At 41.7% G+C, this 17,541-nt stretch overlaps 1 protein-coding gene across 3 annotated transcripts in view; it reads left to right on the top strand.

Moving 5' to 3' along the window:
- The first annotated feature begins 15,295 nt into the window (after positions 1 to 15,295).
- POU6F2 (POU class 6 homeobox 2) overlaps positions 15,296 to 17,541 on the top strand; it is a 305,926-nt gene continuing 303,680 nt past the window's right edge. Inside the window, exon 1 of one of the 3 annotated variants that reach the window (XM_021291174.2) lies at positions 15,296 to 15,486. In XM_021291174.2, coding sequence (XP_021146849.2) covers positions 15,382 to 15,486 — 105 coding nt within the window. In that variant the 5' untranslated portion in view covers positions 15,296 to 15,381. Of the gene's footprint in view, positions 15,487 to 16,017; positions 16,236 to 17,541 lie in introns of those variants that run through there. The other 2 variants (XM_065052010.1, XM_065052011.1) reach the window with 2 other exon arrangements.

Below are 17,541 nucleotides of genomic sequence, written 5' to 3'. Positions count from 1 at the left end.
GTAATTAAAACCCAAAGCTATCCCAAGAAAGCAGCCTGGGTAGCTGTGATCATGCCATGTAAGTGACACAGAACACATTCTGTGAAACAGGATCAAAATGGTTTCTCTGCATTTTGTGTCAACAAAGCAGCTGTCCTGATTATTCACATCCTATTAAGTGTGCTTTGAGCATGTCATAATCAATTACAAATAGTTGTCATTTCAGATAACAGTTTTGAAATTTTGAAACTCGTAATAGCTTCCTTGGGTCAAAGACTCCCAAGGTCTCTCCTCCATAGGAAGCCTATCATTCACCTGTCTCTCACTCCTCAGGTTCCTGACAGTTCAGGGTCAGTCTTCCATGGGAGATCTCTACCACAGAGGCATCGCTCTATGTGAGCTGCGCGCTCGCTCAAAGAGGACAACCTTCCCCAGTAGAGGTGTATCATCTATCAGCTGAGGAAGCACAGTTGCTGCACTCCCCTGCTAGAACCCCCAAAGAAGCTCAAGGTCCCTTTTTAGGAGAAGTTAGGGTAATGAAGCTTCCAAAACTGCAGACACATCCAAGTGAGGCAGTGCATGGGGTAGGGTGTGTATTGGTTCGTTTAGCTTGTTTGGGTTTTGGTTGTGTAGGTTTTTTAGAGCGTTCTACCTTGGTTGTTGAAGTTTGGTTGGTTTGGATTGGTTTTTGGCTTGGTCATTTTAGGCTGGTTTAGGTTGGTTTTATGTTGGTTTGTGTCATTTGATGTAGGCTGTTTCTTTAAGGTTTAGGTAATTCACTTTGGGTCATCTTGTTTAGGTTGTTTAGCTTTTTTTTTTTTATTATTTTTTAGGTGGTTAGTTTAGGTAGTTGGTGTAGATTAGTTGTTTTAGGTGAGTTTATATTTTGTTTGGCTGTTTGTGAGTTGTTTCAGGTTGAGTAACAGTTGTTTTAAGTTGGTTTATGTTGGTTGGTTTGGGTTGCATAGGTCCTTTGGGTTAGAGTATTTAATAGCAGTATTTTTTAGGATGTTTTTGGTTTTGTTTGCTTGATTCTTTAATGTGTTTGGCCAGCTTTAGGTTGTGTTTTGTTTGGTATAGGTTTTATTTTCCTGATTTGGATGTGAGGGCAATTTGGCTGCAACCTCGGTCACCCCATTGATCGCCAGGGTTGACTGGGCTGATACGGCTGGCTGGGCGGGTGTCCCCTTCCTCCCTCCCCATTCCACGTGTGTCCCTCCTGAAGCTGCATGCTGCTCAAAGAGGACAAACCTTCCCTGACAGAGCTGTACCAGCCATGGGTCAAAGGGTATACGGTAGCTGCGCTTGCCCACTAGAACCTGCAAACAGTCTCAAGGTCCATTTGTAGGAGAAGGTAGGGTAGTGAAGCTTCCAAGACTGCAGACACATCCAACTGAGGCAGTGCATGGGGTAGGATGTTTGCTGGTTGGTTTAGCTTGTTCGGGTTTTGGTTGTTTAGGAATTTTAGGGTATTTTAGATTGATTGTTGAAGTTTACTTGATTTAGATTGGTTAGTTTAAGCCATTTGTTTTAGGTAGATTGGTTTATGTAGGTGGTTTTAGGTGGGTTTTTGTAGGTGATTTTGCTTTGTGGGATTTTTGGTGTTTGGTTGGTATACATAGTTTTAGGTTGGTTTAGGTAGGTTTTTTGGGTGTTTTTTTAGGTAATTTTCTTTTGCAGTGTATAGGATGTTTCTCTTCAGGTTGGTTTAGTTTTTTAAAACTTTTTTTATTTTACTTAGTTTAGGTAGGTTTGTTTAGGTAGGTTGGCTTAGGTTTGTTTTTACTTGTTTGGTATAGGTAGGTGGTTTGAGGTTGTTTAGTTTTGTTTATGGTGTCTTTTTTAGACTAGTTTAGGTTAGGGGTTTTTTAGGATGGGTTAGGTTATTTGTTTTAGGTAGATTGGTTTAGGTTGGCTTTTTAGGTTCTTTAGGTAGGTTGCTTTAGTTTTTTTTATTTGGGTCCGTTGGTTTAGGTTGTTTAGGTCTTTTCCAGTGGCTTAGGTTGGTTTAGATTATTTTAGTTTGGGTTTGGTAGGTTTGGTAATGATTGCTTTCATGGGTTGGTTAAGGTTTTTTTAGGTCATTTGGTTTAGATTGGTTTACGTTGTTTATGTTGTTTTAAGTTGGTTGTTTTCAGTTGTTTTATGCAGTATTAGTTTGCGTGTTTGTAGATTTTCTGCTTCTTGGATGTTTGAAGTTGTTCAAGCTTGGTTCTTTTAGGTAGTTTAAGGTTGGTTATGGGGGTTTTTTTGTTTGTTTACATTGGTTGGTTTAGGCTGATTAAAGTAGTTTATTGTAATTGTTTAAGGTACTCTTTAGGTTCAAAAGTGGTTAAGTTTTGCAAGGTAGATTTGTTTAGGTTCCGTAGGGCTAGTTGTTTTCAGCTGCAACCCCTTGCAGCCCCTCTTCTCTTTCTCTTCTCTTTTCTCTCTCTTCCCTCACAGTGAGTCAAATAACAAAGAGACTGTTTGCCTGAAAGGACAGGGGGTTTTCAGCTCCAAAACCATTTTCAAGGACACATAACACATATTTTATTTTATTTTATTTTATTTTATTTTATTTTATTTTATTTTATTTTATTTTATTTTATTTTATTTTATTTTATTTTATTTATTAATTTACTTTATGTTGTTTCATGTTATGTTATTTCATATAATTTTTTTCTGTTTCTGATTCTGTTTCAGAGCCAATGCTCACAATCATTAACACAAGCCCATGTGTAGCTGGGAGCAGGCTGATGCATTCTTCAGTTTAGCTTGAAAAACCACCCTTGCAGGCTGGCAAAGGCAAGTCCCAGAGCTGCTGTGCTTCTTGGGCAGGGATGCACGAGAAGCACTCTGGTCCCTGCCAGGGGCTTGTGTTGCCCGCAGGGAGAGGTGCCGAGTGGCAGCTGTGGAAGGTGCAGCCAGGCTGGAGCCCTTCCAAGCAGGGGCTGTTTTGATATAGGTATGTGATGGGGAGTAGGTATTAGTGCAATATTTTTCAGGTATGGAGCCCTCAGGGCCCTGTCAGGGATTATCATGCAGAACTCCAGGCATAACAAAGCTGAATCTTCTCCTTCTCTTCTCTCTCTCTCTTCTCTCTCTCTTCTCTTCTCTTCTCTTCTCTTCTCTTCTCTTCTCTTCTCTTCTCTTCTCTTCTCTTCTCTTCTCTTCTCTTCTCTTCTCTTCTCTTCTCTTCTCTTCTCTTCTCTTCTCTTCTCTTCTCTTCTCTTCTCTTCTCTTCTCTTCTCTTCTCTTCTCTTCTCTTCTCTTCTCTTCTCTTCTCTTCTCTTCTCTTCTCTTCTCTTCTCTTCTCTTCTCTTCTCTTCTCTTCTCTTCTCTTCTCTTCTCTTCTCTTTTTCTCTTCCCTTCCCTTCCCTTCTCTTCTTCCCTTCCCTTCCCTTCCCTTCCCTTCCCTTCCCTTCCCTTCCCTTCCCTTCCCTTCCCTTCCCTTCCCTTCCCTTCCCTTCCCTTCCCTTCCCTTCCCTTCCCTTCCCTTCCCTTCCCTTCCCTTCCCTTCCCTTCCCTTCCCTTCCCTTCCCTTCCCTTCCCTTCCCTTCCCTTCCCTTCCCTTCCCTTCCCTTCCCTTCCCTTCCCTTCCCTTCCCTTCCCTTCCCTTCCCTTCCCTTCCCTTCCCTTCCCTTCCCTTCCCCTTTTTTCCCTCAGAACCACTGTCATGGACACATAACACGATGCATACAACTGGTTCTAGTTTATTTTATTTTATTTTATTTTATTTTATTTTATTTTATTTTATTTTATTTTGTTTTATTTTATTATTCTATTCTATTCTATTCTATTCTATTCTATTCTATTCTATTCTATTCTATTCTATTCTATTCTATTCTATTCTATTTTTTATATTTTTATTTTTGTTTTAATTATATTTTTTGATATGTTATTTTATTTCATTTTATTTTATATTTTTAATTTACTTCATTTTATGTTATTTCATGTTCTGTTATTTCATGTCATTTCTGTTTCTCACTCTGTTTCAGAGCCAATGCTCACAGTCCTTAACACAAGCCCACGTGTAGCCCGGAGCAGGCTGATGTGTTCTTCAGGTTAGCTTGAAAAAACAGCCCTTGCGGGCTGGCAAAGGCAAGTCCCAGAGCTGCAGAGAGCAGCAGCAGGAATAGAGGCCAAGCTTTCCCTGGTTCCTCAGAGGGAGAACCTTGAGAATGAGGCGCGGGACTGACCATGCACAAAAGAAGAAGAAGAAGAAGAAGAAGAAAGAGAAGTTGATGACGGGTCTGGTACAGTGGGTTGTTTTCCAGAGCTCCGTAGCGATGACGAGCAGACTTTTTGCCTTCAACACTTTGATTTGCTGCTGTGCTTTTTGGGCAGGGATGCACGAGAAGCGCTGTGGTCCCTGCCAGGGGCTTGTGTTGCCCGCAGGGAGAGGTGCCGAGTGGCAGCTGTGGATGGTGCAGCCAGGCTGGAGCCCTTCCAAGCAGGGGCTGTTTTGGTGGAGGGAGGTTTTTGGTTTTGGTAGCTTGGTTGAGGTTGTTGAGGTGGTTTGTTTGAGGCAGGTTCTTCTTTGAGGGTGGTTGTGAGAGGCTGGTTGTTGAAGGCTGGTGGGTTTAGGTGGCTTGATGTAGATGATTTTTGGTTGAAGTTGTCTTCCGTTGTTTGTTTTAGGTGGGGTATGTGAAGATGTTTTTGTTGAGGTTGTTTTCAGTAGTTGGCTGGAGGTTGGTGTAGGTGGTTTGGTTGAGGTTGTTTAGATGATTTGAGGTTGGGTGGTTTAGGTGGATTATTTGAGGTTGGTTTGATTTGTTTCTGTTTGTTTTGGGTAGGCAGTTTAGGTAGGTTGGTGGATGTCTGTGTTTTTAGGTAGGTTGGTCTAGGGAGGTTTGGTTTCCACCGTTGAGGTGGCTTGAAGGGTTTGTGTTGAGGTTGGTTCGGGTTGTTTGGTTGAGGTTGGTTTAGTTGTTTTTAGGTAGGTTGGGTTAGGTGATTGGATGAGGGTAGGCTGTTTGAGGTTGTTGAGGTGTTTTCTGGTGGTTTAGGTTGAATAGGTGGTTTAGTTTGGCTTTCTTGGTAGGTTTGGTTATAGTCGTTTGGTGGTGGAGGTTCTTTTGGTCATTTGGCTTAGCTTGGTTGAGGTTGTTTGGGTTGTTTGGGGTTTGTTGTTTTCAGTTGTTTTGTGCTGTCTGAGGCTGGTTGTGTGTTTGTAGGTTGTCTGTTTCTCAGAGGCTTCATGTTGGTGAAGCTGGGTTCTCGGAGGTCATTGAAGGTTGTTTGTTTGTTTTTTGGTTTTGGTTGGTTGCTTGAGGTTGATTTAGGTTGCTTCAGGTAGTATGTTGTAGATCGTTGAAGGTTCTTTTTAGGTTGTTGATGGCTGGTTGTGTGAAGATTTTGAAGCTAGATTGGTTTAGGTTCTTGAAGGTTGGTTGTTTGCAGTTGTTTAAGGTTGGTTTAGGTGAGTTGTTCTATGCTGGTTTAGGTAGGCTGTTCTAGCTAAGTTTAGGGCCAACTCGTGGAGCAGCAGGCACCTAGCCCAAATGGCCCAAAGAAGCCGTGGCAAGGGGCCGTGCTCAACGCTGCAGAGGAAGGCAAAAAACCCCCGGAGACGCTTGCTGTCCCACCTGGGGGAAAAAAAAGCCTTCCTCCCCCCAGCTGCAGGGCACGAGAGGCCATGTTCCTGGTGCTTGAGCAGCAGGCGGGAACCGAGCCAAAAGGGCCCAGAGGAGCTCTGCAAAGTGGTCATGCTCAATGCTGCAGAGGAAGGCAAAAAACCCCCGGGGACCAGGGCCAATCTGCCCCGGGGGAAAAAATTCCTTCCTGACCCCAGTGCTGGCGATCGGCTGTTCCCTGAGCATGTGAGCCAGACCTGGCTCCTTTTCCCACAGGCTGCTCACGCCTCCCAGGACCTGCCCAAGCCCTATCCTATCCTATCCTATCCTATCCTATCCTATCCTATCCTATCCTATCCTATCCTATCCTATCCTATCCTATCCTATCCTATCCTGTCCTCCCTTGAGCTGGAGCCATCTCCCGGACTTCCGAGAGTGCCCAAATTCCTCTGAGCTGATGGACCTTGGGGGCAAGAATCCTTCCTGTGCCTGGTGGGACACCAGTGGGTGTTCCAAAGCACTGCAACCCCTTGCAACCCCTCTATATCCTATTTCTTACGGCTCCTGAGCCTGACTCTGCAGGGGATGAGGATGGTGAGCTCTGCAGTGCTCCTCCAGCAGGAATTTCCTTCGTCTTGCCCATACTCCTCAGCTGAAATGGATTTCCATGCATCAGACGAATTTGGAAGGTGGCCCTGGCAGCAGATTGTCTTGCAGTGAGGAACCTCCAGCAGCCTCATGCAAGGTCTTCCTCCCTCAACCCCTGCCCTGCAATTCCACCAGCTCCTCAAGTGCTTCCTGTGGGATGTGTTGGGGCTGCCCCCGGGCCGGCTCTGGCAGTGGACACGAGACCCGGCTGCTCCTTTTGATCCTGCCTGGGGCATTGTGAGTGCGGCGTTGCCTGGTGCTGGCATTGTGACGCGGGCGTGACAGAGCCACACATGTGTAGCCCTGCCCATAGCAACCCCGCCCACCCCCCTTCTTCCCAGTGCCCTTGGGAGGAAGCCTTTGGGGTGCTGGCCCCGAATCAGTCCCTGGGCTCAGGAGGCCCAGGGTGCTGTCCCTGCCATTTGGTGTCCATGCACTGGGGACAGCTGCTGGGTGGCCCTGATGACTCCTCTGCCACTGGGCTCCCAGGACAAACGTCCTGCTGTTCCTCTTCTCTCAGGCTGTGGCAGAAACACGTCTTGCAGCCGTGAGGCCACCCCATTAGCCATCCCCTCTCTGCCCTGCAGCTATTGCCCATAGCAAGGAAGATCAGGTACTTGATCTGGCTCAACACAAACCCTTTTTTGGGGGCCTATGGGGAGGTGTTTTGGCAACCTGAACCTCAAGGAAAGCGGAAGTGTAAACAGAGCCATAGGCTGGGATAGATGGTGCCAACAGACTGCCATGGAAATAAAAGAGGCCTTGAAAAACAAGTGAGCAGATGTTATACTGGTGTGGTGGAAAAGTTGGTCATTTTCAGACCTAGAACATTTGGATCTTTACACAAAGCACAGCCAGCTAAATTACAACCCTTTCAAACTGTAAAAAACAGCCCATTGCTGCTGTCGCTGCCATGTCCCCTTGTCCCACTGAAACCAAGCTGTACAGCTCCTCTGTTAAATGCACCTTTTGCCTGTGTTTATACGAGATATAAAATTTGCTTCAGTCCTGAGGTTAAACTTTCAGAGCTCATTTGCGACTTTAACCTGAGAGGTATTTGTCTATCTCAGTTCGTAAGAAGACATTCTGATCTTATCTAAAACGCTGCTAAGTCTAATTTTCCTTTACGATTTAGTATTTGGAGTACTGAAAGAGTGAGGGAATTACTATTCTTGTCATTTTGTACATTGGTGCCAAGATTGCTCCATACCTTCAGACTATGTAAATCAGGGCATTTATACCCTAGACATCTTGTTGTCTGTGGTGATGTCCAAGGTGAAAGAAAGGGGTTTGCTTCCCTCTGTGTGAGCTTTGCAGAGATGTAGAGAGCACGCATGATTTCCCCACCGTTCCTTACCAGTGCAACCAGGGACATTTGCTACTATAGTGTCTATGGTAAGGTCATCTTCTTGGAAAGAAGTTGGGGTGGTTTGACTGAAAATGAGTTAATGCAGTTAGAAACCTTTCTTTTTTCCTAGCTAGCATGAGAATTGGGGGCTTCCTGTTTTGTTTTGTTTTCTCTCGAGCATTTCTCATTCTTGCTTTTTTCTTTGTTGGAGTTTGGATGGAGGAGTTTGGATCAGGATGCTTACTTCGGCTTTTTGCCATTTTGCAGAGGCCTCTGAGCCTTTCTGCCTTTTTCCTCTCTTTTCTCTCTCTGGGATCGACTTTGGGATCAGGTGCTGCTTTCTTGAGACTGGCTGCTCATTTGTGGACAGTTTGTGAGGAATTGCCTTGAGTATCTTTTATTTCTATTTTATATATATATTTACTAGTAGTGTATTAGTATTTTGTTATTTTATTAAACTATGTTTATCTCAATCCAAGTTTCTCCCTTCCCTTTTGATTCTCTCCCCTATTGGGGGGTGGGGGAGGGGGTGAATGAGTGGATATCGTGGTTGTATTGCTCGCTGGGGTTAAACCATGACATGAAATTACTGATGATGTTATTCAGATACAAAGGAACTTTTTTTTTTTAATCAATGAAAGAAACTATGAAAAGCAATCTTCTAGCACATACGTGGCATTTGCTTTCCAAAGCTGGTGCAATGAGTGCAGAAAGCTGCCAGACTATCTCTGTTTCTTTAAATAATCTCAAAATCTTGATAGGTAGCTGTAGATAAATCCTCTCCTGTATGGTCCCCTCAGATGTAGGTCATAGCTTGTCTCCAGCCCTGCCTCCTGGATGGACCTGGGACCCATGATGCAGCCGTGTCTCCAGGTGTGTTTCCAGCTTCATATCTTGATATAGCCAGCCCCCTGGCTGGACCCTGGGCCTGGCTCATCCCCTCGCTGTGTCAGGGACTGTTGATGGGGCAGGTTACCAGCTGCTGGCTCTGCATATCTGGGCCAGAGCCTGTGGTATGGGGCTCTGTCAGTGAGGGCATGACTTGTTCCCAGATTCACCAGCAGCTCCTGGCACACTTGCCTTCAGTGAGCAGCTGGCCCTTGCTGTCCCCTGACAACCCTCTTGCATAGCCTTATTCTCCAACATTTTGCAGCTGTGGCACTTCCTAAGCCAGAGGATGTCAAAGTATTCAGTGACCCATCAGTGGATTGCCTTCCTATCACCTTGTGTCATGGTTGAACCCCAGCTGGCAGCTAAGTACCACACAGACACTTGCTCATTCCTTTTCTGATGGGATGGGGGAGATAATTGGAAGAATAAAAATCAGAAAACTCGTGGGTTGAGGTAAAGACAGTTAATAGGTACAGCAAAAGCCACACACACAAGCAAGGCAAAACAAGGGACTCATTCACTCCTTCCCTTGGGCAGGCAGGTGTTCAGCCATCTCCAGGAATGCCGGGCTCCATCACGCCTAACAGTTACTTGGGAAGACAAACACCATCACACTGAATGTCCTCCTCTTCCTTCTTCCCCCGCTTTTTACTGCTGAGCATGATGACATATAGTATGGAATATCCCTTTGGTGAGTTGGGTTCAGCTGTCCCAGCTCTGTCCCCTCCCAGATTCTTGTGCACCCCCATCCTACTTACTGGTGTGGTGAGAGCAAAAAAGGCCTTGACACTGTGTCAGCACTGCTCAGCAATAAATAAAACATCCGTGTATTATTAATCAACACTGTTCTCAGTACAAATCCAAAACACAGCCGCAAACAAAGTACTATAAAGAAAATTGACTCTATCCCAGCCAAAACTAGCACACCTTGCAAGCTTCTGGTCCATAAACATCCTAAAGCACAAAAATATTAGACAAATTTAAATATAGGTATTGCTATTAACCACATTTATCATAATTGTCATCACTAAATTACTTTCCCATATGCATAAGCCATTAATACAGTCTACTGATAGGTGAAACTAACCTAGGAACAATTAGTGTATGGCAGCTCTTTCAGTAGCTGAAACTTATCACGTTTTCACTCCTGATCCTGTGCAATACACAGCAGGATATAAAGTGTGTAACCAAACGACGTGAACTGACTATCAGAAGATCAAACATTTCTCACTGCAAGATGTCCTAATGTAATGCCAGGAAGTACCTGTCTGTATATAGCATACCTTTGTTTGACACATGAAATATTCAAACATCATCTAAAATGCTTGGAGCAAGAGAAGCACAGGTAGATGGGTACATCACTTTACTTGGGTTCTGTTTTGTTTTTTCTTCACAGGAGAGGCATCTACTTAGGAGCTGGGGATCTGAGGGATATTGTAGTGTGTAGGAAATGTGTACTTTCACTGGCATTACCTACCCCTCCTGCCATATCACATCCACTAATTTTTTTGTCTGATGATGCTGTCACTCCATTGTGTTTTGTTGAAGTGGGAGCAGCAGCTATGTCAGATGAGTTATTTACAGCTCAAATAAATGAAAGCAAATATATCAGTGAATAAGCAGTTCATAATAATCATACACACTGTGAAACTACCTGCTTTTCTCTCTAGTTGTGGTAAAGAGCATTACTGCTCAGAAGAGTTATATGGCTAATACCGCAACTCATTAATAAATTCCTTCTAATCAATGAACATAAAAATATGCCTTATTTTCTGATGTTTCTGCTGTCCTTGTCAATGCTGTGTTCTAAATCCTACCAAAGATTTTGCAAAAATTTTAGAAAAAGACAATTTCCTTCACTGTAAGAATCATCTTTTTGCTTATTCATATTTCTTGGATGTCTTGCTTGAATGATGTTAGTTCACCCAAATAAGTCTGTTCTTCACATGATGTACATCTCCATTATTGTCCATGCTATACCCAATAAAGAGATGGCTTAAAAACCACATTGTATGAGATACTGCAGAAAAAAAACATGAGATGTGAAGAATGTGGTTTTATTAGACTGCTGTAGCACATTGGGGAAGTGTATTCTTAAACCTTACCCAGTCAGTATCACCCTTTCTTGCTAATCCATTGTGCCTCTTGGCATTTTTTCCTCCGCAATTCCATTTCACCTGGGAGAGGTGTGACATTAGCTTGGCATCTGACCAACTAGGTTCCAGCATCACTGTAATAACCTCTCATCACTTTATCTAAGAGTAGAGGAGGAATGTGATGTCTCTTCACTATGTAGGTAGGAGGAACCACAGTCCCATTTCCTAGATTTTTTTTTTAGGGGGTTCCCTGCATTTTATATAAATTATAATTTAATCAGGAAGTTGGAAGACTTACTGAACAATTGTCCAGCCAGAGAACAAAATAAGTTTTCAACCAAACCAGCTTGTTAGATCTAGCAGGAAAAGGGGACAATTTATTCCCACCTTCCGAAAGATACAGTGCATGGCAGCAAGCCTCTCTTTTCTAAAATAACAAGAAAAAGAAAATTCTTCTGCAGAAATTTTCTTTAGATGGTGCGGGGTAGTGCTGTGGGAAAGTGAGACATTCCACTGGCTGCACAGGAATGGGTAAAATGCAGGTTGTGCTTAGGCGTTGTTCTACCAATTTAGGCAGAGAATTATCTTCTTTTCCCAAATTTCCTTTCCATGATACTGTCAAGCCATTATGAAAGGAAGCAAGTGCGGTCCTTGAAGTGAGTAAGTATGTCCTAGTAGTTCAGTTTTCGAAAAGTGGAGTTCTGGGGGAGCAAAAGTGACCCAGAAATTATGCATCAATAAAATGTGGAGGAGCAGAAATTAGAAGCAGCAGTGTTGTGGTTGGTTTTGGTTTTTATTTTTTGCTTGTTTGGTTAGTAATTTTTTGTTTGGGTTTTTGTGTGTGTGTGTTCATTCGTTTGTTTTGTGTGTGCGGTTTTTTGCTTGTTTTGGGGATTTTTTTACAAGTGAAATTCCTTTCAAAAAGCAAAAATAATTTACCAGAATATACTTGAACAGAGAGAGACTGTAATTCATTAGTGCCTCTTAATATAAAACAATTCTTTTGGAATTAGCATAAATGAGAGCAGAACTTTGTTCTTACGGAAAACCCGCTCACATATCCATGAAAATCAAGATGCAAAATGTGATACAGTATCTGGTTGGCACAGATGGACAGAGAGAGGGAGAAAGGGAGGAAAAGCCATTGACAGCTTAGAATTAGGCTTGTTTATCTTCAAAGAGTGCAAGACTGAGCCTTGCATGTTTAACTTGTTCAGCACTGGTGAGTAAAGGGCCTGTAGTACCAGGTACAACAGCTTGTTTGGACAGTGTTGTGCATCCGTCACTCCAGAAAAGAGGAAGAATAGTCCCCCTAGTGTAGCAATGCTGTAAGAAGCAAGAGAAATCTCTCGCTTGAGTCACTGAATCTGCTGCAAGTTCTGCTATGGCACGGGAGCAACTGCATAAAGCTATTGCAGTAAAACCCCGAGCTCTGTTGATCACAAGGCTTGCAATTTTTGCAGCAAGGAATACTTGTAAATAATGAGCATTTAAAAAAAAAAAAAAAAAAGTGTGTTTTGACACATTGTAACTATGAAGTAATTGGGGTTTGCATTGCTATTTAATTATTTATTTTCTCACTCAGGCAATGTACGTTCTCCTGAAAGAAATAAGAGAAAGTACTATATGCAGTAATACTACCTTCACAATTTCTTAGCTTTGTAGCTGAGAGGTAAATTCAAGCACATTATTCTATTCAAAAGTACCGCTTTCATTTTTTATTGTTACAATTAAACAGGGGAGGTATACTGTAGAGAACTGGTCAGAGAAAAAAGTAAAGTCTGAGAGGGATACAGCACAGCTGGCCGGGAAGCAACATTTGTCATTCCGTCCTTCAACAATTTTCCTGAAGTTGGCAGTGTTAGAGTGAACCTGGCCTGCTGTGCTCCCCTTTGCACCCTGCTCTCCACCCCACTGTGCCCTCTGGCAGATTAGGAGCTACCTGGCTCCCTCACCTTTCTGCCTGCTGATGGGGGAGCTAAATCACCTTTCAAGCAGCAAAGTAAGGAGGTGTTGTGGGGGAGGAAGGGAGGGAAGAAAATTCCTCACTATGAGTAAAAAGAAATATTGGACTGACACCTCTTGGGGGATGGCTGGTGGAAGACCCGAAGGATGAGCAGTGAAGCTGGGATGGTGCCCAGGGACCAGCTGTGAAGCCCCTACAGGACCAAGTGGATTTGGCTGAGGGAAAAGCTCTCCAGCTCCACAGACACAAGGGCGGCTTCGGGGGCAGCAGGGGAGGCTGTTACAGCTGTTCAGGTTAACAGTGACACCGTGAGTTATGCAGAAGCATTAGCTACAGGGACATTGTTTTACATTTTACAGGGTAGATTGGTAATTCCTGGAAGAGTAGGTTAATCGTGGTAAAAAGAGTGGCAGCATATCTCTCATTTTGGGAGGAAGGAGCTCTTGCAGCTCTGCCTGAGTGTGTGCAAGAGTCTGGTTGGTTTGCTGGTGTGTAACAGTGCAGCAGATTTGTGTGCATATAGTGCTGTGCTTATTTATGTGCTGCAACATATGTCTAGGTCAGTGTCTTTGCTAATAAAAACCCCACAGTAGTAATTGTCAGGTTTAGTTGCTTGGATAAGTTAATGGAATTTGAAAGGTGTTTGTACATATCCACTGCAAAAAAAGGCTCCTCCTGAAGAAAAACCATAAAATAAACGTCCTTAACTTTCCTTTCAGTTTCAAATACAGTATTTGCCTTCAGCGTGTCTGCTTTCCTGGAGGCAGCCGAGGCAATCTCCACTACTCACTCCCCCATTTACCAGTTGTATTTTGGATTGCTTGTGATGATATGGATGTTGATTATGGCCTTCACAACACTGCTTGGTTTTTCCATGGAATCGTCCTGAGGGATGAGACCGCAGCAAATTCTCAGCTGACCAAAAGGCAGCCCAGTGTATTAGTTCAGTGTATTTTCTTTCATGAGTAAGAAGCAGATAAGATTTCAGCAGAAATGGTGCATTTTAATTATGTTTATAAGTGAAATGCAGAGCAGATGTTGGAAGTACCATTTCAAGAACTCCTTCCTCAACCCAGAGGCAGAGTTTCAGTGCCAATATTGTAGATCTCTCTAAAAAATGCTTTATTTGAAAAACTTCTAAAGCTAAAATATCATGTTAGCCTAGGTGTACTTCTGAGTCCTCTTGCATCTCCTTGTGGATTTTTTTTCTTGTTTCCGATTTTTGAAATACATACCAAACTTCCTTTCTTAACTTTTTCCCTAGTGAGTAAAAAAATTTATTATAAAAACTCAAAGAATGCAAAGTAAGCTTGATATTCCCTGCCCATCTCATTCCCCTCGACACAAATTCTCTCCTGTACATGCATGCATATGCACATACATATACACATACACATACACATATACATATACCTACACTTGTACATGCACTCCACATTCCAAACAGTCCTGGATGTTTGATCTTAAAATTGTACTGTAGGAAACATTAGATTGGCAAATGCTGTGCATACAATTGGAATATTGTTGATATTCTCATTTCTTTGGCTATCACATGCTAAGATCAATATTGTCAATACTTTTAAAAGTGAGATAACAAATTCAAAATATTGCCAGAACTTACTTAAAATGGAAAGGGTGCATTATATTAAGCTTAGAGACTAGACTGCTTTTTTTCTGCATTTTTGCCTCTGATAGTCTTTCAAAAGCAGGTTGTTTGCACTAATAACAGAAATGCAATGTTAAGAGGGCAGAAAGATGCACTAATATTTATATGAAGCTGTAATAGAGGAAAAATTATATGGGCTGTTATGCTACTATATTGCCAGAGGACTGTATTGATCTTCGAAGGGTTAAAGTGCTACCGGGTTACATTAATGTCACCCTTCAGCAATCACTGGCCAATAACAGAACAGCAATCAATGCTGCAGCGTGTTGTTCACGACACTCAGTTTTTGGAGACAAGTGGCTGATATATTTTGACAAGAAGAAAAAATAGTCTTGGAAATTCTTGCAAATCTTAACTCAGAGGGGAAGATATATGAAACAAACTGCTTCCATTAGAAAAAATGGTAATGTTTGCCTTCATAAGTAACAACATTTTATGTCAGTTCAGTGGAGCAGTGAATGAACCAAAACTCTGCTAACCTTCAAAATGGAAAGGATTCTGTAAGTAGGATTTACATAGTCTGAATATTTTATATTTTGAGTGCTCATCACAGCTCACATAAACTAATACTTAAAAATACATTTCCAATAAAGAAAACATTTGGCTTCTGGTGGAGGAAAGCAGTGAGGCACGTTTTGGCTTGTGAGTACAGACACAGGTTTCTCAGCCCCTGCTCCTTTTTTTCCTGCTAGCAATTTTCTTCTATCAAGTTCTCATAATTTGTGCACATCCAAAGAAGGCAACGCAAGCCTTCACTTTGACACAAAAGAAACTTAAAGAAAAAAAAAATAATGAGGAACTCAAACAGCCATGAAATAGAAGTACAAAGGGGAGAATAAAAAATAGAGGCTGCGAGAGGACACGAGGGGTTAAAGTTCTGACCACTGTCTGCATATATAAAATTATATCACCTTATCTGAAAAGTTTAGACTCAAAAGAAAAGCCTCCGTTTAAAACACCTTTTAGGTTTATTAAATCTTTAGGCTGAAGATTACAGCAAGTGTTTTGTCTTTGGTGAGTAGCTGTTTGTCTCACTTTATTTACTTGGTATTGGGTATTTGTCAATGTCATTTCATATCTGCAGAAAATTCATACGTTCTATGGAAGTATGTATGTGTGTGAGTGTGCTGAAGGTCACATGACTGTTTCATCCTATTTGGTGGAGCAGCTTGACTTTTTTTCCCTTGCTTTTGGTGATGGTTGTGAGTGCAGAAGTTGATTGACAGATGCATGCCAGAAACCCCCATTCTCCTTTTCAAAGACTACATATGATGGATTGCGATCTTTCAGCTCAGCAGGACACAGGGACCATGCAAGCTGTAATTGGTCAGGTATGGAGTCAGCCATTTCTCAACTCCCCTTTTATTTTTTTTTTTTCCACAAGGGTCTAACCATATGATTCACATAATTCATATTTACAGTACCATCTTTCTATCTGTATCTTCAGCTACCAGTGAGTGTAGTACTGAAAGTGAGAAAGGCAAAAGAACCACAGTAATCTGGCCAGGGAATCACTAGTTAAACCTAAAATGCCGTGCTTTTCTTCTGATAAACCCAGTTTATAATTTAGTCTGAGCTTTGCCAAATTAATCTATTTATTAATTTGTGGCTATATTTTGTTTAAATGTGCTGAAGTAGAAGAACTGAGGAGTGATAGTGTTATGTTTGCTGGGGACTTGCTTTCTATTTCTAATGCTGTTCATTATTTCTATATTGACTGTATTCCTGTACCACAAGCTGTGGATTTTTTATTTTTTTTTTCTTTTTTCTTCTTTTACTCCTAACCCAGATAATGTGTGATTGAGCTTGGTAAATGTAGTAGTCTTTGCTGCTGCAGAGGGGCAGCCTGCAAATTAAACACTGCCACAATCTGAAAGGTCCAGGTGGTCTGCTCGTGCTTCCTAATGCAATCCAGCACAACAGCTTTAATAAACAGCTCTATTTAGTTCTCCCTCCCTGTATCCAGGGAAGTGAACTGGTCTGGGGCTGCTGTGATGAAATGCCAGAAGAATATCTCTCAAAGGCCTCACAAGCTGATTTTTAGAGCTTTTCCGTTTTGTCGTCTTTGTCTTCCAAATGGGTCAGTGAGTCCTTCTCTTTCTGTTTTGTGATTTCTGATAAGTCTGTAGTTTTTATGTGTGTGCTTTAACCGTGCTGTTTTGAGCTTTAGCCAGAAGAGAGGAGAATCATTGTCTTTTCATTTGCTTCAAATAATAACCTGAAGTGGGGAAAGAAATTAAATTATTTTGTCCTGATGTACAGGGAGGGCTGTTTTCCTATGAATGCAGTCAGAGTCAGATGAGGGTTGCTGTTTTTCTTTTTCTAACAAAATTTTAAGTGCTCAACACTTTCTCATTAACCACTGACTTGTAAATCAGTCCCTGGCAAAGGCTATTTTTTGAACTCTCAAAAGTTTTGTGTTTTTTTGCATATGTTTCCAGTGTAGTGAACGCATGCTGCTGAGGTGATGACATAGTATTTGTGTTTCCTATATGTTGATACAATGGTGGAAAAATACGCATCCTACACACTGTTTTCAACTAAATTATGGCAAAGCACAGAAGTCCCTCAAAGCACATGGTTTATTAATACCATCGTACACAGTAATGCATTTCTGGGCGGAAAATGTCAAATATGTAATACCATGTTTACCACAGACTTTTATTGCTCTAAATATTTTAAAAATAGAAGATACATTTTTTATTAAAAATCCCCCAAACATTAACAGCTTTCTATTAGGCTGGCTTATAACTAAAAAGTGGGGCATGTTTGCCAGTATTACATCGTGTTAAAATTTGTATTTCTAGAATGGATTAATTACCTTTTTGTGTAAACTTGTTTAGTCTTAAATATATTTAATGATTCTAAAGCAGGTACAATGGCAAGGCTTCGAGCAAGTACACTTGACAGAAAATGAAGCCTGAAACCTTCATAAATCTCAAAGCTTGTAATATCTCTTTAATGTAACTTTTGCTTTGGCATGTAAGAAAGTGTAAGTTAGCTATTTTATGTTTAAAAATTCTTAGCTCTCGGAAAGTGATTTTTTGAGGCTGGAAAGGATAGGAGCATGTTTTTTTTTCCTGTGTGTAACATTCTATTTCATAAATTTAAAAGAAGTTCAGTGAATGCCTGGAAAAATGTTTATACTGTGTGTTAGTGTATTTCATTTCCTAAAAATCAATAGCAAGGGCATGGACTTCAAAGAAAAATATGTGTAGCTGTTTTAAGTGACTAACTTATTTGGGTTTCTTATGTCAGAATTTATGGCTATTGTTATTGTGCAACTTAATGTGTTAGATGCTGCAAACTTTTCTTTTTATGTCTGTATGTGTGCATATTTACATAGCATATGTGTAAGTGTGCACATCCAAATATCTTCATAAATC

This window comes from Columba livia, chromosome 2 (genome assembly GCF_036013475.1).
Source record: "Columba livia isolate bColLiv1 breed racing homer chromosome 2, bColLiv1.pat.W.v2, whole genome shotgun sequence".
Taxonomy (NCBI): domain Eukaryota; kingdom Metazoa; phylum Chordata; class Aves; order Columbiformes; family Columbidae; genus Columba; species Columba livia.
The sequence above is the reverse complement of the archived record's forward strand: the minus strand, read 5'-3'. Positions and strand labels throughout refer to the sequence as shown.